At 37.7% G+C, this 26,185-nt stretch overlaps 1 protein-coding gene, 1 long non-coding RNA gene and 1 pseudogene across 4 annotated transcripts in view; 2 read left to right on the forward strand and 1 right to left on the reverse strand.

The window, feature by feature from the left end:
- GIN1 (gypsy retrotransposon integrase 1) overlaps positions 1 to 2,909 on the forward strand; it is a 31,409-nt gene extending 28,500 nt beyond the window's left edge. For all 3 annotated transcript variants that reach the window (XM_014841203.3, XM_070517698.1, XM_044780070.2), the window contains one exon: positions 2,218 to 2,909. In XM_014841203.3, coding sequence (XP_014696689.1) covers positions 2,218 to 2,486 — 269 coding nt within the window. In that variant the 3' untranslated portion in view covers positions 2,487 to 2,909. The remainder of the gene's footprint in view (positions 1 to 2,217) is intronic.
- A 1,029-nt stretch (positions 2,910 to 3,938) lies between these two features.
- LOC139046203 (uncharacterized) overlaps positions 3,939 to 26,185 on the forward strand; it is a 34,372-nt gene continuing 12,125 nt past the window's right edge. Inside the window, exons 1-2 of the long non-coding RNA XR_011505927.1 lie at positions 3,939 to 4,068; positions 11,932 to 12,013. This is a non-coding gene — a long non-coding RNA (uncharacterized lncRNA). The remainder of the gene's footprint in view (positions 4,069 to 11,931; positions 12,014 to 26,185) is intronic.
- Positions 14,146 to 15,657, reverse strand: LOC106831153 (tubulin alpha-3 chain pseudogene; annotated as a pseudogene).

The following is a 26,185-nucleotide window of genomic DNA, read 5'->3' on the forward strand; positions in this document are numbered from 1 at the left end:
AGAGTAATTTTCCATTGCATATAAAGTAATTTGTGTAGAATTTGCCCTCTATGGTTTTATTATAATAAAGTACTTTAAAGTTTATCACTCATTTAAAAGAAAAAGTATGTGTGTGTATATACTCAGATATATATGTGTGTATAAATACACTTATATAGAAGCTCTCCTCTTACAAATGAGGTTGGTAAAGTCCATTTGTTTCTAAGTCCCTTGTAACTAGAAGATTCTTAAGCTCCAGGTCTGTGAATGCATTTCCAGCAAATAAAAATGGTAACTTCTAAGAGCTTTACATATATGCATATTTTCCCAGTTGATATATGTTTCCTAGACATATTTTTCTAAAATAGACCTGCTTCATCTGTTTGGAAAAAAAATTTTGAGATAGAAAACTTCCTTCATCAAAAATCTCTGTAAGAATATTTGGAAATACCTTAAGTGCTGTGGTACGTGCTGTCACGGATACTTTGCAGCATTGTTCAGGCCTTGAATCTATGGACTTCTCCATGGCTTATTAGAAAAATTTCATCAGCAACACTTTCACCATACCTAACCTTTTTAAGTTCACTTATAAACTACTACCTAGCATTCTCCGGTATTAACAGGCCAACAGCAAACTTTGGTGTTAAAAGTCTAGCAACACATTCGAAAAGTATTTCAATTTCATTGACCATTTCTCTTCCTTCTTGCTGCTATTGCACATAGCACTTCTCATGGGCTACATGATTTTTCTTTATCTTTCATAATTATGCCTCTTGTCCAGCAATTCATCCCATACTAACATAACAAAATTCATTGTCTTACCACCTTCAATTATCCATATTTTTATTTCTGTCATAAATATGTGTATTTCTTAACAGCATTTTCAATGTAGTTATTACTTTTGCATTCATAAGAATTGGTGGGATTAAACTTAGAAAACTTCTCAAAACTAAAATACCAAGAATACTTTGATGAAGAACCAAATAGGCAAAACTAAATGTCCTCACAAGCCCGAGTCCACTTGTGCCATCTGTTGGTAGAGAGCGTAGCTTGGATTCATCTAGTGAAGTTTGTAAATTGAAAGTTCTTAAATGTATAAAATTCTGGGAGTGGAATAGGCCCAAGTGAGCTTTTCACATAGTATGAGGATGGCTAGAGTTGGCTCATGTTCCAGAATATTTGTCTGCTCTGAGAAACTTTCATTGATCTCCAATTTAAATGGGCAATTAATCTTCCTTTTGTTAATTCTCGAACTAAAATTTGAGGACTCTTTAAGCTATTAAAATCTTCAAGAAAATCTGTTAATGTTTTGGGAGAAAATCCAGAAAGAGAAGGCAGGATCCAGGAGGTTAATCAGCTGTGGTGGAAGAGTTCCTTGTAATGAATTAAATGTCAGGTAGGGAGGAATCCTTTTATCTACATTAACCTTTATTTATAAAGATGCTACTGCTTTATCAGTTTAACATTCACTTTGAGCATTTTTTTTCCTTGTAGTGATGATAAATTTGCTCAAAATAGAATAAAATGCTGACAAGAGAAATTTCTTGTCAATATTTCAGTATGGAGTTAGCTACACCTTACAAGTTTATAAGTATTTTGTATTAAGTTAGACTTAAATAAGCTGAGCTTTTAAAACTACTTTACTGCAGCCTACCTGCTTACACATTCCTATCATATAAGACTGATTCTAGAAACTTTATCTTCATTTTAGTTTATGACTTTATATTGTAACAATTTGACATTATTGTCCTAATATGGGTTCTATAAAGATTGGAAAATTATCTAAAGTTGTAAATGTAAGGATTCAGTAATTCTTTTGTTAAAATATCTTTTAAGACCCCATTAATTCACCCAAAAATGCTTTGCAAAAGCATATTTAAGGATACCAACATTAAAAATATAGTTTTATAACTTTGTTTTTAATCTATACCATAATCCTGAGCCCCTTCCTTGCCCACACCTACCAAAGACAGGTCAAAGAAACAGGAAAACTTGACTCTTTTAAAATCCTTGGTCTTTCCTGAATTCTATATATATGTACTGTCAAGCTTATATATCATTTTACTTATTCTTTGGCATGTATATTTATTTAGTAGATAGGAGAACCCACCAGAAGTTAAACTTGATGGTTAATTTTTATTACTTGGAATTTTGTTCCACATTTAACATTGTTTAATTCTTTTTAATGATGTTTGATTATAATTCTAAAAGGCAAACTTATGATGTTTCTTCCTTCAGACAGTCTTTATCTCCTGCAAGGTTCAGTAGTGGCAGATCATGACTACATTGGATTGCCTGAAATTCCAGTTGGAGCATACCAAGCCAGTATTCTGGTAGAAGATGCAACTATTGGTGTAGTCGAGAATGAATTACTGACATCAAGCAAGGATCGTGAACTACTAGAATACAGAAATGCCAAAATCTCTCCATTGATAGAGGATCATAGTACTCTTGAAAAGCAGACTTTCAGTCTTTTGGACTCTTCAAACCTTGAGTACTTAACTTAGCAAATAACGAAATTCATTTAAAGTTCTTCTTTAGAATTATAACTCCTTGAATCTTGATATCTTTTCCATTAAAAAAGGTTGTATAGAAGACGTATCTTTACACACTCTTAGTGACAAATCCTAAAGGTTTATTTTATAACTATTTATTTATGTAAAGTTGTGCCACGTTTGAATGTCAGTGCATATATATAAAGGCAAAGGAAGTATATAATATATAGAATTTACTTTTTCTTCTAAAAAGAGAACAGGCAAAGCATGCTTGCTTCTTAAGAAGTAAACTAAATTCCAGCTCAGAACTCTCAAATCTTTGTGTGGTATTGATCCATGTTTTCAGTTTTAATTTTTTTTTAATATTCCCCCTTTTAAAAAATAAGTTTGAACTACCTAGAATGAGATTAATAAATATTTATTAAACCATAACAATGAATTAAGTGAAACTTCTTTGTATCATTGAAACTTCTAAACACAGTATTGTAGGAAAATATTTAGAGTTGTTTAATGAGGTCTTACAGGATACTGGTACTTTTACCTTGTTGGACAGGCGTAGGATTAGAATCTGAAACTGTATGTTCATTTGAAAACATTTGTGCATTTCCATAATATGTATTAAAGCCAAAAGCATCCATTAATAAGATTTTTTCTGCAATCATAAAAAAGTAAATAACGATAAAATAATGTCAAAGATTTTCAACTATAATTCCTATGATATGTTTATCTTCATTCAACAATATTTGTTATAAAGCACTTTGAAGCATACCGTGGGAAAATCAAAAGATGAGTCAGATGTGTGCCTCATCCTCATGAGGGACTTACAGTCTGGTGAGGAATATAGACCATATAAGCCATGTACAATGCAGACAAGAAGTTACTTGCTACATTCCATAAGAGAAGGACAAATAATGTACTTAAGGAGGCAAAAAAGAAAGGTTGTTTATGAATAGGAAACTTAGGTTTATGCTTATGGAAGAAGGATCATTTGAGTTTGACCTTGAAGAATGTATAGGATTTGGTGAAAGAGTACAAAAGAATTAGAGGAGAAGAAATGCAGAGAAACAGAAGAGTATTGTAATGATTCACAAAAGGGCAGGGATTTTTGTTGTCCACAGTGCCTTGGGCGTAAAGTGAAGTAGTGAGGAACAGATCAGGCTGAAAAGGGAAGGAGGAAACATTGAAGGGCTTTGAATAGGATTATGGGTTGAATTGTTTCCCTCCCTCAAATTCATAAGTTGAAGTCCTAACCTGTAATACATCAGAATGTGACCTTATTTGGAAATAAGATTATTGCAGATACTAACGTTAGTTAAGGTGAGATCGCAGTGGATTAGAGTGGGGCCCTAATTCAGTATGACTCATGTCCTTATGAAAGGGACAGATTTGGACACAGACTCAGGGAGAATGCCATGTGAAGATGAAGGCAGAAATTGGGGTGATTCTTCTGTAAGCCAAGGAATGCCAAAGATTACCAACAAACCACGGAAACTGTGAGTGAGGCGTGGAACAGATCCTTTCTCACAGCCCTCAGAAGGAACCAACCCTGTCAGCACCTTCGTCTCAGATTTGGAGTCTCCAGAACTGTGAGAGAGTAAGTGTCTTTTGTTTAAACCACCACATTTGTAGCATTTTGTTACAGCAGCTCTAGCAAAGGGCTAAATTATTTTTTATTTTCTGAGAGCTATTGGAGGTCTTTGTATAGGTGTCATGATCAGAACTTGTTTTAGGAAATTTAACGTGGCAGCTAGTAAAGAATTGATTGAAGATGAGGGAAGAAAAACATGAGGATTAGTTGATAGGATTTGCAGCGATGATGAGTAATAGAAACCTGAACTATTCTGGGAGCCTTAGTAATGAATGGAGCATATCTTAAGATCTACAGAGTATCTCACATATTTTATGTGTCAACCATACTGAACAGTGAGCGTGATACTGAAAATGGAGACCTATATTACAATTACTAATTTAAGAAGAAAGATTTAAATTATGTTTGATGTAGGCTAAGTGATAGTGATTGGGGGAAAGAAATCAATCTAGGACCTTGTCTTATACCACAGACCACATAAATCCAGATAGAATTCCAGAAAGAAACCTTAAGAAAGCATGGTTGTCTCAAACAGTGATACCTATCTTGCTTCCATCAGCAGGACAAAGTTCATGATGGAGTCATTTTGGACGCTCTCTTTGGTAAATATAAGTAGTAATTGTCCTTTTCTTAGCTCAAGTGAAGTAACTTTCAATGATTATCTGACTCAAAATCAGCCTCTTTCCGTTATAAGAGGATAATTAGTGAGTCATTTTAGAATGACAATTTCTAAGCATTTTTTTAAAAATTCTGCCTCTCCTAAATAATTTCTCATCAAACAGACCTTTATCCTGTGTGCATCAGTAATGTTGGGCTATGCTGTGCTGGGTCTACAAACAATCCTCAAATCTTAGTGGCTTGAAACAACAGCGAATCCTCTTGGTTCATTAAGGGCTTGGTTCCATTTTCATGCTCCCTCCAAGATGCAGGCTGAGGGAGCCTCACCCTGCCACCATGGCAAGGGGAGAAGATGGTGCACTGAGCACCAGCTCTGAAGAGACTTGCTGTGAAGTTATGCACATCCTTCCCACTCACATTATAATGGTCAAACCTAGTCACACACTGCTCATGGGTATGGGTTTCTTTTTGTGGTGATGACAATATTCTCAAGTTAGTGATGATGGTTGCATAACTCTGAAAATACTAAAATCCACTGAATTGTAAACTTTAAAAGGGTGAATTTTATAGTTTGAGAATCATCTCAATAAAACTGTCATAAAAAGAGTCTAAACCAAAGCTTACCAAAAAAACTAGCCTCATAGCCACGCCTAAAACCAAAGGACAGGAAGTACCATCCTACTATATTCCTCGAAGGAGGAAAAGCAAAACATTGGTGGATAGCTGTAATAGCTGCCGTTTTCACCTTTGTTTGCAAGTTCTGTTCTAGGCCATGTATGATGAAAGTTATTTTTACTTCCTGATAAATATCCAGCATAAGCTATTCAAATAAAATGCTGATTTTATTACTGAAATCTCAGGATTCTAATGTAGAGATTCCACATACAGATTTTAAGTAAACAAATACAGAAAATACCCACCAATTATATACACACTCATGGTCCTGTCTTTAATGTTTGCAGGACCCAGTCAAGAGCAAAAATGAAAGTCCACATGCCATATACCTAAATATTTAAAAGGTGTAAATCAAGCTAACAAGCTATTCCTGCCTCAGCAAATACACCTTCTTAAGTTTACTAGAATTCTTGGACTTCTCAAGCTTTTAAGTTTGGGCAAAGTGGGGAGAGCTGGTCTCAGAGAGCCCTCTGTGTCCCAACGCCATCCTCTCCCAAGAACAACCTACCCCGGCTCGTGTAGACACACCCCTTCCCAGCTCAGGCCTTTGCAATGTGCTCTCCAGCTTTCTGTCCACCCTCCTGGGGCAGACCAGGAAGGCTTGGAAGAAGTTCTCCAGGGGAGGAAGGGCATGTCCATGGGCCTTGTGGTCTTCTCACCCTGCAGGGAGGGACATATGCTTTAGTGAGACCTTCACCTTCAAGCAAAGGGTCCAGAGTGGGTCCCTCTTGCCTGGATTTAAGGGAGATTTTCTATAAGATAAGTGTATAGTAAAATTTGGACCAAAAAAATCCAGACATGTCTTTATGAGGTTTTGTATGCCATCTTGTGGTATTTTTATGAACAGTTAAAATATGACACAAAAGGAAATTGAGATGCTGAAATACACAATAAAGAAAAAATACATTTTGAATAGTTTCCTGGTTTGAAAAGTTATTTTTAAATATCATGATTAACATTTCAAGTGTAAAATTTTCTTACATTACCATCTAAAAAAAGTAAGATTTATAAAAGAAAACTTATTACATGTTTGGCTATGGGATTGATTCATATACTCAACATGTATTAAACACCTACTGTGTCCCAGGTCCTGTTCTGGCACTGAGGTTACATTAGTGAGAGACAGAAATCCCTGCCCTCCTAGAGTTTACGTTCAATAGGGTGGTGGAATAGTGACCGGTAATTCATAATGACTACATTTCTTTACTTACATCCAATCTTAAAGTCTCATTGATAGCCTTTTGCACAGACATCTTGTTAGGATCCCTACCTCAAGCTTTGAAAAGCATGAGTATTCTGTTCCACTTTTTTGACTGTGTAGAAAGTTGTAACGTTTCATTCAGAGGTCTAAAAAGGACTGGGTCACTTCCAGTTGGAGTTTCTAATCATTATAATTAATAATTAAAAACCAAAATAAGCATTTAAAAAGCAAACTCGTTTCCTACGAATGCATTTATTTGAAAGGGAAATACTGGCTCTGTGTAGTGCTGCAGCTGATATTTAGCAGGCGAAGATCAGTTCAATGCCATCAAACTAAAAAGTATCTAAATTGGCAGTTTGCCCTGAGCTTGAGGCTTAAGGCAGATGATTCTTCTGCTTCTTCTAACCCTTCGACGTCCTCCTAACCTCCTTCCTTACTTCCTCAACCTGTCCATGCCACCTCCTTTGTGTACCCACCCACAATCTTGTTTAAAAGTTAAGGAGCACTGGATCCAGGGGACTTCCTTTTCTGACCACGTCATTGTCCAAACTTTGAAGGTCCTTGTGAGGAGCAAACCATGAAGAGAGCCATTTCCTTGGCCTGCTGGGTAGCTGGAGGAGACCAAATAGCTGATGACAAGCTCACTCCTCTCTTCTACATCCCAATGAAGCTCACTCTCTTAGTTCCGAAAGAAGAAGCCCTAGAAATTGAAGTGGAGAATGGAGGAGAAACCAAAGGAAAAGGACTCTGACTTCTCTCCTTCCCCTCTACCATTTTCATATGGTAGTGGAGAGAAAAATACAAAAAGATGGGTCTCTTCTTCCAATAGAATGTTTTCCTATTGCATAGTAATGTATATATCACAGTCTACAGTTTCTGGGCAGTATTTTATTCTCGGTTTTTGCTCTTTCCGTTTAGAATTCCATCCTGACAAATATACACATATATTATTCATTTTTCAATTTTATTTGGTAAATAAACAGTGATAAAATAATCATAGTGGTGGTTTATATGACTCAGTCACAGCCAGAAGCAAATCAGTGGCAAATCTTCCTAGGCTTTGAGAATAGGACTTAGAGTCAGTCCCCTATTAAGCCATACTGATCACAGACTATGTTTAATAATCACTCATTTTACCTGAGCTAGATAATGTGTTATGGGTTAAAGGGCTAATGGTTTCTTTTTATGTAACATGAAAAGGAATAAAATCCAGAATACATTAAAAAAAAAAAAGCCTATAACTCAACACACAAAAAGATAACTCAATTTAAAAATAGGCAAAGGACTTGATTATATATTCCTCCAAAGAAGATCTACAAATGGCCAATAAGCACATGAAAAGATACTCAACACCATTCGTCATTAGGGAAATGCAAATTAAAACCGCAATGAGATACTACTTCACATCGACTAGAATGGCTCTAACAAAAAAAACCCCAGAAAAATAACTAGTGTTGGTGAGAATGTGGAGAAGTTGGAAACCCTCGTACATTGCTGATAGGAGTGTAAAATCCTGTGGCCACTATGGAAAACAGTTTGGCTGTTCCTCAAAAAGCTAAACACAGAATTACCATATGACCCAGCAATTCCACTCCTAGGTATATACCCAAAGGAACTGAAAGCAGGGACTGAAATAGATACTTATACATCAACGTTTATAGTAGGATTATTCACAACAGCCAAAAGGTGGAAACAACTTAAGTGTCCATCAACAGATGAATGGATAACAAAATGTGGTATATACATATGGTAGAATATTTTTCGGCCATCAAAAGGAACGAAGTTCTGAATGATGCTACAACATAATCGAACCTTGAAGACATTATGCTAAGTGAAATAAATCACACACAAAAGGACAAATATTGTATGATTTCACTTATATGAAACATCTAGACTAGGCAAATCATAGAGACAGAAAGTAGATTAGTGGTTACCAGGGCCTAGAGGAAGGGAAATTGGGAGTTAATTCTTAATGGTTGCAAATTTTCTGTTTGAAGTAATGAAAAGTTTTGGAACTAGATAGTGGTGATGGTTGCACAACATTGTGAATGTAATTAGTGTCACTACTGTACACTTCAAATGGTTAAAATGGCAACTTTTATGTTTTTTATATATATATTTATTTACCACAATTTTTAAGACAATGTAATATACCAAAAACTCTTGTTATTCACTTTAAAGAGGTGAATTGTATGGTATGTGAGTTATATCTCAATAGAGCTGTTTAAAAAAATTTGTGGGATGCAGCTCAAATTGTGCTTACAGGAAAATTCATGACTTACGCGCTCCCATTGGAAAAAAATAAAGGTTATAAAGTAATGAGCTAAGTATCCAATTTAATGTGATATAAAAAGAACAAGTGAATAAGCCCAAAGAAAATAGATTTGAAATCATTAAGATAATAGAAATTAATGGAATAGAAAATAAACATAAAATGACCTGATGAACTGAACCAAAAGTTGCTTATTTGAAAACACTAATAAATTGAGACTAATCTAGCAAGCCTAATAAAAAAAATAAACCTAAAGAATTTATAAATAAACAATATTGTGATATAAAAAGCATCAGAACCACATATATGCAGATATTTAAAAGACAGAATATTACTTTATTCCAATAAGTTTGAAAGCTTAATAAAATGGATACATTCTAGATAAATTTAACCTGTAAAAGTGGTTCAAGAAAAGACAATAAGCCAGATGATTTCGTCAAACATTTATAACAAAATTTAAGGAATATCTAATTTTAATCTTACACAAATTATTCCTAGTGTAGAAACGGAGGAACACTCCTTAAATCTTGTCATCAGGGTGGCGTAATCTTGATAGCAAAATCTGCAAAGGATAGAATGAGAAAGGAAAACAAAAGATCATTCTCTCATGAACACAAAGACCTAAAAGGAAAATTATCAAACTGAATCCAGCGGCCGAGAACAATATTCTTTATAACCAAATTGAGTGGATCTCAAAAATGCAAGTTTGATTTAATGTTAGAAAAGCAATCATACAATTAACAACTACAATTCTGAGATCTGACGAGAAAGAAATAAAACACACAAAACAGTTTTAACTGAAGACAATTTAAGGAACTGTTTAAGGAAAGATTAATGGAACCCACAAGGGATGGTGGGACATTTGGTGACCAGCAACAGCCAGAAACCTCTAGGCCTGAAGGGGCAAGGAGAGGAAATGCCCAGTGAGAGATGGGATTATGGAAGAGGGTTTAACCATCAGTATTTGTAGCCATAGAGGAATGCAACCTCTGCCAGAACCATAACAGTTCAGAACTGTGACAACTGCTGCCCAAACTGTGACCAATGGGGAGTACCACCCTCCCATCTCCCGCCAATGCCTCTCATTTCAGCCCCCATGGGAAGCCTGGGACAAGGGAGCTTGGGGATGCAAGCAGTAAAGATCAGCATCCTAGGAAACAGAGCAGAAAAGGGCAGAGAAGGGATTTGGGGGGGGGGGGGGGGTGGGGGCGGCAAGTCGAAAATAGCAAAACCATATGATCAGATGTTAAAAAATAAGTTACATAATCAGCTAGTTGGCAAATGTTTTCTGCCAAGAGCTATCTAGATAGTAAATATTTTCAGCTTTGCAGGCCATACAGTTTCTGTTGGAACTTACACAATTCTGCCATTGCTGTGTGAAAGCAGCTATATATACTAAGCAAATGGGTGTGGTTGTTTTCCAATAAACTTGTATTTACAAAAGTAAAAATTGTTGTTTGGATCTGGCCTGTGGGAGCCGTAGCTCATCAATCCTTGATCTAGTAGATACAGAAAAATATTTGCTGTATGTTAACATTCATTTGAAATTTTTAAAAAATCAACTCTTGACAAACTCAGGAGGGTATTTCCTTTTCCTGATAAAGTGTACGTGATTAAGGAAAAAAATCTATGGTAAGCATTTACACTTAATGAAGAAAACATTGAAAGTATTCTCTTTAAGATCATGAGCAAGACAAGTATCACTGCTATTATACTGGAGGCTCTAGGCAGCATATTAAGACAAGACAAGAGGGAGTCATAAGAATTAGAAAACTGATCTTATCTTCAATAGTTATAATTGTCCACATAAAGAACTAATATAAATCAGTATGAACAAAGATAATATAAAAACGGGCAAAAGTCTTGAATGGGTGCTTAATAAAAGAGAAAAGCCAAATGGCTCCTGCAAATATCTTTTACTTACCCCTGTATACCAACTCTCCATTCTTCTTCACTCTGTGCTCTGCCAAGGATCCTGGCTTCTGTGGACTAACATCAGCAGGGTTCCCATTCCTTCTGACTTCTAGTGGGATTTGGCCAATGGAGATTCCTGGCAGAAGATCAGAAGGAGGAAGGAAAATGAAGTTGAGATATTTGTTCTCGTTGTTCCCTTCCTCACTGTGGTGGTTTTCTTTCAACCAAAGACCCTGCTTTACAAGACTCTATTCTTCTGGGTTTCCAGTAATTTCTCCCTCTTCTTGTCCTTTTGGATCTAGGAATGGAAACAGCTCTATTGCTGACAGTCTGGGTCCTCCTACACCCCATATACTTGGTCCCTTTGATTATCCTAACTTGTCATTTCTTCCTTCTTGGAATCCTGATACAGCCAATAAGCATATTAAAATATGCCCAATCTCATTAATAGCCAGAAAAAAATACAAACTAAAATCATTATTAGAGGTGATTTAAACCCTACCAGATAGGGAATAATTAGAGATATTAGCAAGGATATAGAGAAGACAATATAGTTATACATTATTGGTAAGTGTATAAATTGATAGAACTATTTTGGAAAAACAATTTAACATTATATAGCAAAGTTGAAGATGCACCAGCCTATAATCCAGTAATTTTGCACCAGGTTCAAGAATATGTTTATAGGAGGAGTTTTTGTAATAGCAAAACATTGGAGTCAAAATAGATATCAATAGATAGTATCATATTCATACAATGGAATACTATATAGCAGTTAAAATGAATAAATTCCAGCTACAAAAAGAACCAAAAAGCATGGATGAATTCAGGAACACAATAGGGAGCAGAAAAATCAACTTATGGAGGAAGGTAACACGTGGGCAAAGTTTTGAAGAAAGTGAGAAAAGGACCCATGTGTCTACCTCAGGGAAGAGCATTCCAGAGAGAAGAAACAGCAAGTGCAAAGGTGATGAAGTGTTTCTGTGTCTGGTGTTTTGAGGAATAGTAAGGGACCCAGGATACTGAAAACACAGTTAAGAGGAATATAAGGAGATCAGAGAGGTAAGGGGTAGAATAAATTGTTTCAGGCCTTGTAGGCCATTGTATGGACCCTGTTTTTAGTCTGAATAACATTCAAGCTCACTGAAGATATTTGAGAAGAGTGACATGATCTGATTTGTTTTGTTAGATAATCGCTCTGGAAGCTGGAACGAGAACGGACTGAGAAAGGGCAGTGGAGGACTCGTTAGGAGGCTGTGGCAATACTTCAGGTGAGAGTGGATGACGGCATTGGTAGCAATAGAGGTGGTGGAACTGGTTACTATCTGTTTTATACATATATATAATTTTTTTTTTGATGAAGATTAGCCGTGAGCTAACACTTGCTGCCAATTCTCCTCTTTTTGCTGAGGAAGACTGGCCCTGAGCCAACATCCATGCCCATCTTCCACTACTTTATATGTGGGATGCCTACCACAGCATGGCTTGCCAAGCGGTGCCATGTCCACACCTGGGAACCAAACCAGCGAACCCCATGCCTCCGAAGCGGAACGTGCGAGCTTAACCGCTGAGCCACTGGGCCGGCCCCACTATCTGTTATATTTTGAAGCTAGATTAGACAAAATTTGCTGACACTGGATGTAGGCATTTAGAGGAAGAGAGGAGTCCATGATGACTCTAAACATTTTAGGCTTGCAGACCTGGAAGAAGGATAGAGCCGCGGCTAAGTGAGATAAGGAAGACTAGGAGGAGCGGGTTTGGAAAAGAAAAGAGAAGTTCAGGTTTGATCACGTTGAGTTTGAGAATCTTACCATACATTCAAGTGGAGGTATTCGGTAGATATTTGAATATAAGAGTCTGGAGTTCAGGGGATGCGATTTCAGTATTCATCTATGCACAGTTCAGAACTCTCCAAAATAAAACTTTAATTAATATGTTCCCTTTGGGGGAGGCCAAGGCGTTCTCTTGGCTGCAGAGATCTGCGCTTGCCGTTGACCTGCCACACTTGTTAATCATTGCTGAGGCAGCAATCCAGAGCATCTGGTGATTGATTAGACAGCCTCCGTGGCATTATTTATATTACCTGGCAGAGCAAACAGATGCTCTAGCAAGTTTCCTAGCTTTATGAATGACAACAGCAGAGCATTTGTCCCTTTTCCCCCTTTTGATGGATGTAGCTAATGCTAACAGCACATTTAAGGGACTACAAATAGAGCAGGCAAGTTCTCAAGAATTGCATTCTCATCTGCCAGTGGAAACTGAATGAGGCAGAACATGAGTCTCTGCTGTAACGTATGATTTTGCAATCACATAGTACTTTGTCTTTGCTAAGGAATTTACAATCCAATGTAATTTATATAGATTTTCTGAGGTTGTTCCAATATCACTTTCCTTGTTTTACCTCAATTGGCAATTTGAAAACTGGAGAGAGGAGCACTTTTTTTTTTCCAGAATAAGCATCAGAAATTTTTTGGAATATCTTCTATTCCACCTCACAAACTTGAAGTCGTTAGCCCGTAATTCTAAGACTTCCTTTGAATTTCTGTCAGTGAATAATAGAACTGAAAAGTCTTAGCATTGTACGTAATTTTACTAAGATACCTACATTATCAAGGTCATTGGGATAGAGGGCTTTGCTGAAGCAATATGACATTTCATTTCACTCAGAGGAAGTTGTGTTTGGTTCCAGGGGCGAAGAGTTTTATTCCAACTGTGATGTATGTCTGGAAAACTAGAGGAGACAGAGTGGGCACTGAAGGCAGTGAAGAAGCAGAAAGCTGACTATTTTCTGTTCTTCACACACACATTCAGCCCTTTCCATACTAGCTTCACATCTCTCCCTACTGGGAGGCCTTCTATCCCTCAGGTTTTGAATCTTAGAGACTGAGGCTCCCCGAGCTGAGGCTTCCTCAGAGGTAGAGCGTAGATCTACCTTAGCATGAGGGATTTATCCACGGCAAGAGGACACCACCAGGTAGGGAGATTCTACACACAATAAAAATTTTCCCATATCTGTGAGACTCTCCCTAAGCAAAGAAGGCAATGTTGCAGGACACCGTGGGGAAGGGTATACAGCTGGCCTAAGCAGGCCATCTACAGCGTGTTTTCACAAGTGTGAAGCTGGGCGATTACTTAATGAGGCCCTTGGTAGTAGTAGGAATGATTCAGTATTTGGAGGAGCCAAGACTCAATTTTGGAAGCCATGAAGGCATTTTGGGGCACAGCAGCATTATGGTCCAGCTGTGACTGGAAGTCTTCAAGCCTTGGGGATGGACGATGGTTCATCCGTCTTGAAAATCATTTTACAGTTTTTCTAAAAAGAGCTTTCTTGAGATATAATTCACATACCATAAAATTCATTCATTTAAAATGAAAATTCAATGGCTTTTAGTAGTCACAAAATTGTGATTTTAATCATTTAGTACAGAAACTTTAATTGTAAACTGCTTGAAACCAGCTGTGCTGAGGGGTGGCAGGAGAGAGGGGAACAGAGCAACACCTGTCAGCTGCACTCTCCTATTTCATACTGTATTCTGCCCATCATCTGGCCTCTGCTTCCATGGGATCTGTGCCCACCTCTTTGTAATCTTTCTCCAGGGCTGCCAGGTCCCCCAGGACCTCAGAGAAGTCTGCTTCCTCCATGACTTCCCCCATGTATCAGGGCACGAATGTTCACCTTGCATAGGTGAGATTGAACTTATGGTCCAGGCGTGCCCAGGCCTTGGTGAGGGCAGTGGTGTTGCCCAGCATACACATGGCCCACTGAATATTGCTCATGTTTCCCCCAGGGATGACAGCTGGGGGGCTGGTAGTTGATGCCCACCTTAAATCCACTTGAGCTCCAATTCACAAACTGGATGGTGTGCTTGGTCTCGATGGTGGGGACAGCCGCGTTGACATCTTCAGGACGGGTCCCCCCATACAACATGCAGCAGGCATGTACTTCCCATGGCAAGGGTCATACTTGACCATCTGGTTTGCTAGCTAGAAGTAGGCATTGGTGGTCTTGGCCGCTGACAGCTGCTTGTAGTAGACATTCTTGGTTGAGATGACCAGGCATAGGTAGCCAGGGGGAAGTAGATGTGGGGGTAGGGACCAGGTTGGTTGGGAATTCCATCAAGTCCACTTTCAGGGCCCCATCAAATCGATGGGAGGTGGTGATGGTGGACATGATCTGCCCAATCCCACAACTGAGGTCAGTGTACATGGGCCGTTGGACAACCAGGTTGTGCCCACATATGTCGTAGGTGGCTTCCTTATCTACCATGAAGGCACAGTCATAATTTTGTGTATTGTGTGAGTGGTCAGGATGGAGTTGTAGGGGGTCCACTATGGCTTTAGAAACATGGGAGACTGGGTAAATGGCAAATTTGAGCTTAGACTTTGTGCCACATTCTACCAAGTGCTGCTTCATGAGCAGAGACACAAACCCAGAGCTGGTGCTGCACTGAAGCTGTGGAAGATGAGGAAGCCTCACAGCCCCATGCAGAAATCTGCCAGTTTTTGGATCCGGTCCAGGACTAGGTCAATGATCTCCTTGCCAATGATGTAATGGCCTTTGGCATAATTATTGGCTGTATATTTCTTCCCGGTGACCATCTACTCTGAGTAGAAGAGCTGCCTATATGTCCCGTGTGCACTCTATTGACTGCGGTGGCTCCAGGTCCACAGACCCTGCTTTGGGCATGTGCTGGCTAGCCCCAATCTCCCCGAAGAATGTCTTGAAGGAGTCATCCCCACCAGCAGTGGTTTTGTCACTCGGCATTTGACCACTGGGCTAAATTCCATGTTCAAGGCAGTACAATTCCCAGGAGGCATTACCAATCTGGACTTCTACCTACCACACGTGGACAAACTTGCACTGGCGCATAGCGGTCACCACCTGACTGTGCACTGTGCTCCCACCTTCTCTCAGTCTAAAGCCAAGTGCCCAACTTTGTTGTTTATTTTTTGGTTGAACCTGATTTTAATTTACTCTTATTTCTTAAAATGGCAATAGATTAACAAAATATGCAAATGATTTTGAATAACACTATATATGTTTATTTTTTGCCTCCTAAAGTGCTCATGTTAAAAAATAGCTAAACAATTTCATGATTTCCTGTTCTCTGGTTAGAGAATAGTGACTCTGTCAGCGGAGAGGACATAGATACTGTCAGTATCTGACACATGACGTTCCAGAAATTTTCAAATACCTAGAAGCTTGGCATGATGCAGAAAAAAAATTGGATGACTAGCAGCATATTAAATTATTCTTCTTGAAAACAGAGCCATCATTCACTGAATAGCTCCTCTTTTATGAGTGCACAAATCCATGCAAATTTTTACTAAGTTTTACCACCAGATGTCAGCCATTCACTGTGTTGGTTGTAACTCTCTGAAGAAATCTTTATGAGGAATGTACGTATGTGGCTCCTTCATCTATCCTTCCCTCTGTCTCTCTTTCACTCCTTCCCGCTGTGACTGCCTACCAATCAATCATCTATTGATCTATCATCTATTTATTTACTTATAATGCACATATCAATTCTAATCTATCTAAATAATAATAGGGATATACTAGGTATTTTAAGGCAAATACAATAAAGAGTTTAAATATTTACATATAGAAATATGAAAATGAAACTAAAATGTTTTCTAAACTTTGGTCTGGAATTCACGCTCTTTTCAGCTTATGAACTTCCCGACCAGTGTAATATTTTGCCACCTTTGTTTTATAACATACTTACAACTGTCACCCAGAACCTTTGAATTTTGGAACTTTTATTAGATTCTTGATACTCTGGAATTATATTCTTACTGGAAGAGTATCAATACTTGATTTTAAGAAAGGCTCCAAGGTGATTAAAAAACTAATTAATCGTTGGAAAACTTTGCAAAGAGAATTTTTCCCTACCAACAACTTGTTTTATTTTTTTTCTATCAAATGCCTTCTTGAGCATTAACACATACCTTTTATGATCCCTCACTCCAAACTTTGCCTGGCTCTACTTCCATCACTGAGCTTAACACAGTAAATTTATGCTTTCTTTTCCCTCTAGACTGTGAGCTACTCGGGTTTAGGAGCTTAGCAAGTGTCTATTGATGAATGAATTTTATTCCCTAAACATGGACTGTACCCAGATGATAGAGGATTGTTGGTTGCCTACTCAGCAACCATTTTCTTCTATCTTTCCTTCCCACCCAAGTTTTGCTTAGGTATCTAGCACTTCTCTTGTGGAGCAATGGGACTTCGGGCAAGTTGATTCCACTCAAGCTTCATGCACAGGCCTGAGCGGTCTAAAAATTCTCCCCTTCTGTTTGTTAAGGATTAGCTCAGAAATGATCACGTGATGCATGTTAGGGAGAATTTTCTTAGAAATTTCAAGGAAAATGTTCCTCATTCCTGAAAGACGGGACTACAAGGAAGACTGGTGGATGAATCTTTGTAAATCCATTTTCATTTTTGAAAAACAAATAAAAAACCTAATGTTCGTATGTTGCTCAACCATATAAATATGGGGAGACTAGGGGAGTCTCTCTCAAATTTTCAGCCTCCTACTACATCATCTTTCATATCATGAAGAAAGAACATTCTAGAGAATGAACCAACACAAAGGAAAACAGCTGGGAGAGAGAGAAAGTCTTGATGTTATCCTTTGTGTCCCTACAGCCTCTTACCCTAGGATTTTTATGAGCCAAAGAGCCAATAAATTTCTCTCTTATTTTATGCGTTTATAACCTAACGAGATAAGAGTTTTGATAGGGGAAGTCTGTCTAGTCAGTTGGAAAAATGTCTAGAAGCTGAAAGGGCAGTAAGGGCATGGCCATTTGAGAAAGAAGTTGAATATGGCTTCCTTTTGGAGTGAAGACAGTGGGGAGAGTTGGTGAAGTAGGGGTGAGGTAGGAGTGAGATGAGGCTGGAGAAGTAAGCAGGCCTCTGGGATAGAAGTCTTCTTGGTGTTCACCTTCTTTTCTGAGTTGAAACAGAAAATCCAGTGCCTTAGTGAAATTCTTAAAGATTTCTCTGAATTTTATGACTGTTGGGAACTATAACAAATTGGAATTCATCACAATTAAAAACTTTTCTTTGAAAAACAAAGTTGAGAGAATGATAAGATAACCCATATACTGGGATAAAATATTTGCAAATCAAATATCTGATAAATGACATTTGTCCGATGTAAATAAAGAACAACACCCCATTTCCTAAGAGTTTGGACTAACTTGAGATTTTGTTACAAGTATAAGTTGTTCTTTTCTTTGTCCTGTTCAATAGAGAAAGTAATTTTTTTTTAACTTTTACTAACAGGTCTCAGTTAAACCAACATATATGATAAAATCAAGTATATTAAATGCAGTTAAGTTCAAATTCCTCCTTTGGTTTTGAAACCCTTCTTGTTGCACCAACCTGCCTTTCCAGCCCACCTACCACTGCTCCCCTAACCTGCTCTGAGCTCTAGCCCTGCTGTTAACCCCTAATATGACCAGCATCGTCCCTTAGCCTGCCTCTCCCTTTCTCAGCATCACCTGCCTTATGAAAACTCAGTGCTCTTCTATCTATCAGCGGTTTGATAGCATTTTGCATGTACTTCTCTTATACTTTATACTTCAATCATTTATAGGCTTATTTTAGCTCCCTTGCTAGATTACAATCCCTCAAGGGCAAGACTGTGCTTTTTTTATCTTCGTATTTGGCATGTAATGAAGCTCAATCAGTACTGTTGAATGAATCCTTTGCCTTTCCATATTTATTTTTTAATTGGATTATCTGAGTACATAGTTTATTACAGATGTGAGAATTGTGGTTGCATTTTTAAGAAAGGAACACTTCCCTTCTAATGGTGGCCAACCAAGGCTCAGAACAAGGTCTTAGAGATTTGTAATGCTTAAAGATTTCTGTGAATTCTGTGACTTCTGGGAAATATAATAGTGTAAGAGAAAATAAACTGAAAAATTAAAGTGCCAGAAGCTCAGTCAACCTAAAGAGGTATTGGGATTAGTATAATTAGAGTGATCAATTCCTTTCTTTTGGCCTCTTTTTTTTAAAAAAAAATTAATATGTGTAACAGAGTACCCAGCCAGGGATTACATTTCTGTTTTTCTCTTCTTCAATAAGAGAAAAAATATACACACCACTCGAATGTAAATCCTAGGACAGCTGGGCTATTGCCCTTCAAAACTCTGTCACCAGAACTTGAGTTTTTTTGCTTGTTAGACATTCAGAAGTGCTTACTAAATAACAAACAGGTGTCAAAAATCACCTTTGAATCATGGAAGGAAGCTTCCCTGGCTAGGTCAGGTTGGGACACTTAACACTCAGCAAGGAGTCTCTCTTAGAAAGAGATTGAGGGCCAACAGCCAGCCCCAGTCTCTGGTAAAGAAGGGCTGATGGATTACTCACAGTAGCCGAGATGCGGAAACAAACTAAATGTCCATTGACTGATGAAGGGACAAGAAAAATGTGGGATAAACATACAATAGAATACTATTCAGCCTTTAAAAAGAAGGAAATCTTGCCATATGTGACAACATGGATGAACCAGAGGAAATTATGATAAGTGAAATAAGCCAGTCACGGAAGGACAAATTTTATGTTTCCACTTAAAGAGATATCTAAAATTGTCAAACTCATAGAAGCAGAGTGTAGAATGGTGGTTTCCAGAAGCTGAAGGGAGGGAGAAGTGGGGAGTTGCTATTCAACAGATATGTAGCTTTAGTTATGCAAGCTGAATAAGTTCTAGAGATCTGCTTTACAACATTGTGCCTATAGATAACAAAACTGTATTCTACACTTAAAATTTTGTTTAGAGGGTAGATCTCGTGTTAAGTATTCTTACTACCCTCAACAAAAGAAGAAGAAGATGGGCTAAAGGAACTCTGTGAGTTTTGAGGGTTTAAGAGGAAAAACGGACCTCTAGTGTAGATTATAGGGAGGGAAGGCGGGTAGGTGATGGTTCTGCATCTATGAGACATAGAAATAAGGATCAGCCCTGACCCAGGACTCCTGGGCCTATCAGCACCTGAGAATGTGGCTGTGTGTATAACTACAAGTGTCCAGTGCTAAAAACTTTGGCCCTCAGAGGCCAAGCAACAACTCTCTTAGGACTGGAATGGAGAACAATCTTCAACAGCAACATCATGAGGCAGCAAGAAGGAATCACAGCATGGATGAATCAGACTTGAATATGCTCCCGCTGTGTCTGCAAACCTGCTGATTCCATGCCCCATATTCCCCTTTTGGATTAGGATTTTTCTGACCACTCCAGAGAAGGAAAGGAGGGAGAAGCCTATCATCAAAAGGCTGATAGCTGGCTTTCTGTCAATAAGAAAGGTAAGACTTGAGCAATTAAGTAGCATGATAAAAGGTATTTGACCATATTTGTACTATAAGTTTGGGGAGCATGTCATATTCGTTATAAATAAAATGAGGGAATTCTTTTATGCTCTTGAGTAGATGCTGCCAATATTTCTTGGGGTAAGAGTCAGTAAGACTCCCAGTCATTTTCAGAAGAATGCCAGCTAATATATGAAGACAAAATGATAGAATTAGAAAATCATCATTTAAGAACTCCCCCAAAATTATGGACTCAGGAAAAGATCATCAATGGACACCAAAACCATTGGGCAAAACATTGTTAGGGAACAGGCTATTCACATGGTCTTAAAGTGTTCTCTCTCAGAAATACTTCTAAAGACAAAGTGGAAATGAAACACACGTAGTGGAGAGATTTGTTGGACACCATCTTACTTAAGTGATCAACTTTAGCATCTCCAATAATGGGGCAAATTGACATCACGTGCCTTCTAATATGAGCGAGTGGGAGGTAGGCAACATCACAGTCATGAATCAATCATGAGGAAACAGATGAAGCCACACTGTGAGACCTTGTACAAGACAATTGGCTTGGACTCTTAAAAAAATGTTTTTGAAGAAAAAAATGTCAGGGGAATTACTTTAGATTAAAGGAGACAAAAGAGATGTGATAAATACATTGTGTGAATCTTAATTGGATGGTGGATCAAAAATAGAAAACTCCAAAGGGCATGTGGTGTCATTGGAGGTTTGAATGTGGACTACATATTGGTTGATATTAAGGAACCAATGTTAAATTCTTGAGTCAAATAATGGTTTTGTGGTTATGTAGGGGAATGCCTAGTTCTTAGGTGATACGTGTTGAAGTGTTTAGTGTAAAGGTTATGATGTCCTCAACTTATTTTCAAATGGTTCAGCAAAAGTAAGTAGATTAGAGGGAGTGTGGGTGTGCATATGTGTGTGCACACGTGAGAAAGAGAAAGCAAATAGAGGAAGATTCTCATCTCTGGTGAATCTAAGTGAAGGGTATGTGGTGTTCACTGTAATAGTCTTCAATATTTCTACAGCTTTGAAATTTTCAAAGGAAAAAGTGGAGACAAAAGAATAATAATTTGCTTGTGTGTTTATTTTGAAATGAACTGGATTGATGGAACCAAAGGTTTATCTTTTTACAACTAAGGCAACTACCTCTTTTATTGATTGGAAGCTTCCTGTTTACGTCAGCCTTGGTTGAGTGGAAATCACAGTATAAATACAACTTTTAGGCCTCAAATCTCTGCTCTTGGTCCTTTGTATATTTTTTATTGTCACTATTATTGTGATAAGTCAAAGTTGAACATTTCTTTTTGTATTCAGTATTGTTTGTGGGAATTTGAGGCTATCTTGATTTACACATAGGTATGACAATCATTCAATGTCCCTCTTTAATGTAATAAACACCACACAAATAGCTATTTCAGCAAACCCCTTTATCTGAGAAATACTATGGTTAAGTGGCTGTAACATAGCAGTAGTGAATATCTATTTTTTATTCCTAGAATCTACCCTTATTCAACTGGCAATGGTATCTGAAGTTTTCTTGGGGAAATGAATTTTTTTTTTTTGAGGAAGATTAGCTCTGAGCTAACTACTGCCAATTCTCCTCTTTTTGCTGAGGAAGCCTGGCCCTGAGCTAACATCCTTGCCCATCTTCCTCTATTTTATATATGGGATGCCTACCACAGCATGGCGTGCCAAGCGGTGCCATGTCTGCACCCGGGATCTGAACCTTCGAATCCCAGGCCGCCGAGAAGTGGAACGTGAGAACTTAACCGCTGCACCACCGGGCCGGCCCCCGGGGAATGAATTCTTTAGAAATCATTAGTGTGGTTGCTGTGGGAAGTGACTCTGCCCTGGTTCCACGCATCACACTTTCCCTGCCCAGAGTGACTGAGGTTAGTACATGTGAATATCAGGCCAGTTAGTCAACATAGTGGAACACTTTAGAAAGAGAAGCTAGCTATCTCAGAGTTAATGCTGGTAGGATTTAAACCTAGACCTGCTAGTTGCCACCTTTGTTACCACATATGTGGAAAGTCTGCATGAAAGTGAATCCTATATAGAAGAAAGCCAGACTGACGGACGGAGGGAAGCAGAATCCTGATAGCATCATTTGAATCTCTGGATGTAGCCATGCCTGGGTTTTTCAGTTATGTGAATCAATAAATAATAACTTTTTCTTGATAAATTATTAATTCTTATTATTTTCATGATTATTTATTATATCATCAATTCCTAATAAGTAAGAATTGTTCTTAAACCTTCTTGAATTGAGTCATAATTTATGACTAAAGAAGTCTGACTAATACAATGGTATATAAAATAATCAAATCTAGGGGCTGGCCCAGTGGCGTAGTGGTTAGTTTGTGCACTTTGCTTTGGCAACCTGGAGTTCACAGGTTCTGATCCTGGGCACGGACCATCACTCGTCAAGCCATGCTGTAGTGGCTTCCCACATAAAAAAAAAAAGAGGGAGATTGGCACAGATGTTAGCTCAGTGACAATCTTCCTCAAGTAAAAAGAGGAAGATTGGCAACAGATGTTAGCTCAGGGTCAATCTTCCTCACCAAAAAAAAAAAAAAAAAAAAAAAATTCAAATCTAGAACTTGAAATTTCTGCTCTTTTTGATCTTAACCCAGTGTTCTTTCCAAACTCAATTTTGGTGATGACTGGGTCATACTATTGAATAACACTGTCTCCTTATTTAGCAGTGAGTTGTAAGAACTAGTATAATTGTGTCATTTCATCCACATGCATGCTTATCCCTCAGTTCCTGGACAAAGTATTTTCTTAATGACATAGAGAATGATATGGTATAGTAGAGGAAATAAATAGAGCATTCTCAAGTGCCTGGTTTATTCATTTTAGGAGAGTACATATGATGAAATGCATTTTTGCTCAAAAATGGAGAGTCCTGTCTTCTATTGTCAAATTTGTTTTTATAAACTCTTGTCTATTTCCTATTCTATCTTGGTACATCTTAACTTGAGCACTTTATTATGAAGTCTTCATTGGTAAACCCCTTCTCTACGATGGTACGGTGTGTACTCAATTTTAGAGCACAGAAAATACCTGTCCTTGTTTCGTTCCTGTAGTTTGCACATATGATTGACATCTTTGTGCTTTGGTGTTTCAAAAATTTTAAGGCTACAAGGGGGAGTACATTTATTATCATCAATATATTCTCTAGAATGAATATGCTCCCTTAATTAAATCATGATGCTAGAAAAACATACCAGATAGCTTTGGTTGATTCTTGCCTTTAGATGTGATTAAAAAAATGTCTATCACGATGATCTGCGGAAGACATCACTTGCATTTTGCCTTTGATGCTTTTTTAAAGAAGATTATAGGGAGGCCCCTAGTAGCCTTTCTATGCATCTAAGTTATTTCCCCTGGTGGGATACTCACTGTTAGAGGACTAAAGGGAGAAGCTGCTGGTAGGTAAGTTCTGGCCCTGAAGGTAACTTGCATCTGAGTTTTTTGTGATCTGGGTTTGATGACCTGGGATTAATGACTTCTGGGCCTAACCATTACTCTACAGCGACCACATTTTTGAGAAAATGGTCTTGTGTGCCTAATAATTTGTTTTAAGGCTCAGCTATTCTCTGTAGGACTGTGTTTTTGGAGATGGCCCATGCAATACCTGGATCCAAATCACCAGGGGTGCTTCTTAGAAATGTAGATCTCTGGGCCCACCCAGTGTAGTGAATCAGAAACTCTAGGAATGGGACAGTCAGTTTTCTTAAAACAAATACCCCTAGTTAATTCTTATACTCACTGAAGCCTGAGAAGTAATGCTATCGGCTACATCCACTTTGACTTACATCAATTTTGAGCTACTAGGTAGGTGACGGTCTGGAGAATAAGCCCTAATACTAAGACTATGGCTTCCCTTGTCATTCAGCTTCTTAAATATTCAATTATATAACATCTGAGTGAGAGTTTAAAGATGAATGGGAAGTTCTGACGAAGAATATGCTGATTTAATAAACTAAGGAAGAAAGCTTAGAAGATTTTATGCATATGATAATTCAGGGCCAACTCAGTGAATGATAAAGCTATTCTTTTAACTCTCCCAAATAATATTCTCTAGATAATTTAATGCAAAAAAAAATCAGAGCACAGCTGTTTACCTTTGCCTTTTTACTAAGTTAATTATGCCTATTTTAATTATCAATTTAAAACATTGAACAATTAAGGCACTCAGATCTTAGTACCAATGGTCATATCAAAACATTTCAGACCTATTTTCCCTCTCTAAGAATCTGCAAACTATAATTTATGTGAAAATCTAGCTATACATTTGTAGTAACAGGCAAAGTAGAACAGCCATTCTCAAAGACAGGATTTTCAACTCTGCCTGCGCGTTAGAATTACTCTGAGAAATTTAAAACATGACCTATATCAATATGTTACTGTAAGCCGACTAAGTCAGGATCTCTGGAGGTAGTGCCCAATTTTTCTTACATTCTACTGTGATTCTACTGTGAAGCCAGGAATGGGATCCACTCCTTTAGGCACTTCCCAGACAGTGCAATCTCTGACTGACTCAATAAACGATGTTCAGCTAAGAACAATAATCCATAGAGAGATTGCCTGAAGTCAATGCAGTTCATTCATTTCCTGTCTACCATCTTTAATTAAGCCAGGTTGGTAGAATAGGGGGGGGGCGGTGTACTAGGACAGGATTGTAACACCCCAGCACACTTTCTTTTTCTGAATTTCCTTATTATAATGCTATTTGCTAATATTAGGCATATCGTGCCACATGCTATATTAAGGAACGTATGTAAGAGACTTGCCAAAATGCATTTGTCTCTCTATGGATATTGTTGAAGATTTTAATTACACAACTTGGTGCTATCTTTCAGAAGATACAAGGGAGCAAATTTTTCTCGTCTTACTATTAGGAATTCTAAACTTTAATGGATTCATGAATTATGTAACGAATTAGGTTTTATTTAATGAGCCACTAGAAAGTTTGGAGCCAAATTTTCTCTCCATGAGCAGGTGTCATAGGAATTATTCCTATATTAATTTTTCCATTTTTATCCTTGTTGTACTTTTTTCTTTCTCACCTCCTTATAATTTATCATTTTGACCTATTTTTTTTTGCATCCATTGAGCCATTGTAAAATTGTTTAGGAATAAGATTAGGTGTACAAAACATTAAAAAATGTAGCTAATGGAGATGATGATCAAATATTGCACCAAAAAAGATGGCTTTAGTGCAAGTTAACTAATTTACTCAATGTAAGAAAACTTGAACAGCATCAAAGCCAACCTGGAAAATAAGTGTCTTGCACTAATTCTGACGTTAAAATAAAAATATGTCAGATGCAGTGAGCAGGCACACCTACATCAGAATAATGATGTTGTGATTCTACCTTTACATATTTACCACTGATACAGTGAAAGAAGCAGAAAAGAGTAGTCAGAGGGAGGAAAAATGTATCTTCATTTGAGAGGGAAGATCACAGGAATCAAAAAAAGATCAAGTTTGTACCTGGGGAGGATGCTCAAATAAGAAGGTGAGGTGAACATATGAGAAGTGATAAATCTTTCAATCAGATTCTCTTTGCTATCAATTATGAGGGGAAAAAAATCTGGGTTACGTTTTTTAAATGACATAGCTGGAAGACATTATATTTTTGCAAAGTAGCCTGCATTGTTTTCATGATTGGTCAATTACATCTCTGATATCTCAACTACTAAGATGCCTGCACTGTAAGTAGGCATTTTGAAGAAAGGGCTCTAGAGTCTGATTATTACAAAAAGGAAAGTTATCAGGTTCTTACTAAATTGCATTGATGGATTATGAAAAAGGTGTTTTAAAAGTAAATTTGTAGTCACTATAAGAGATGAATATTTCTATGAATACACAGGAATTTAGCTGAAATTATTCTTTAAAAAGAAAACTATGAGTAGTAACCTACACTGATGAATTTATTTGCATATGTAATTTGAGACACAGGTTTCCTCTCAGCTATGATCACCTTTTATTCAAGTATTTACCTTCTGATTGATATACAGGCAAACACTCTCGTTGAATCATCAGAGAGCCTGATTTTACACATGTATGTAAGCTCTTAGGCTGGTTTTTAAT

Source organism: Equus asinus, chromosome 9 (assembly GCF_041296235.1).
Source record: "Equus asinus isolate D_3611 breed Donkey chromosome 9, EquAss-T2T_v2, whole genome shotgun sequence".
NCBI classification, from domain to species: Eukaryota; Metazoa; Chordata; class Mammalia; order Perissodactyla; family Equidae; genus Equus; species Equus asinus.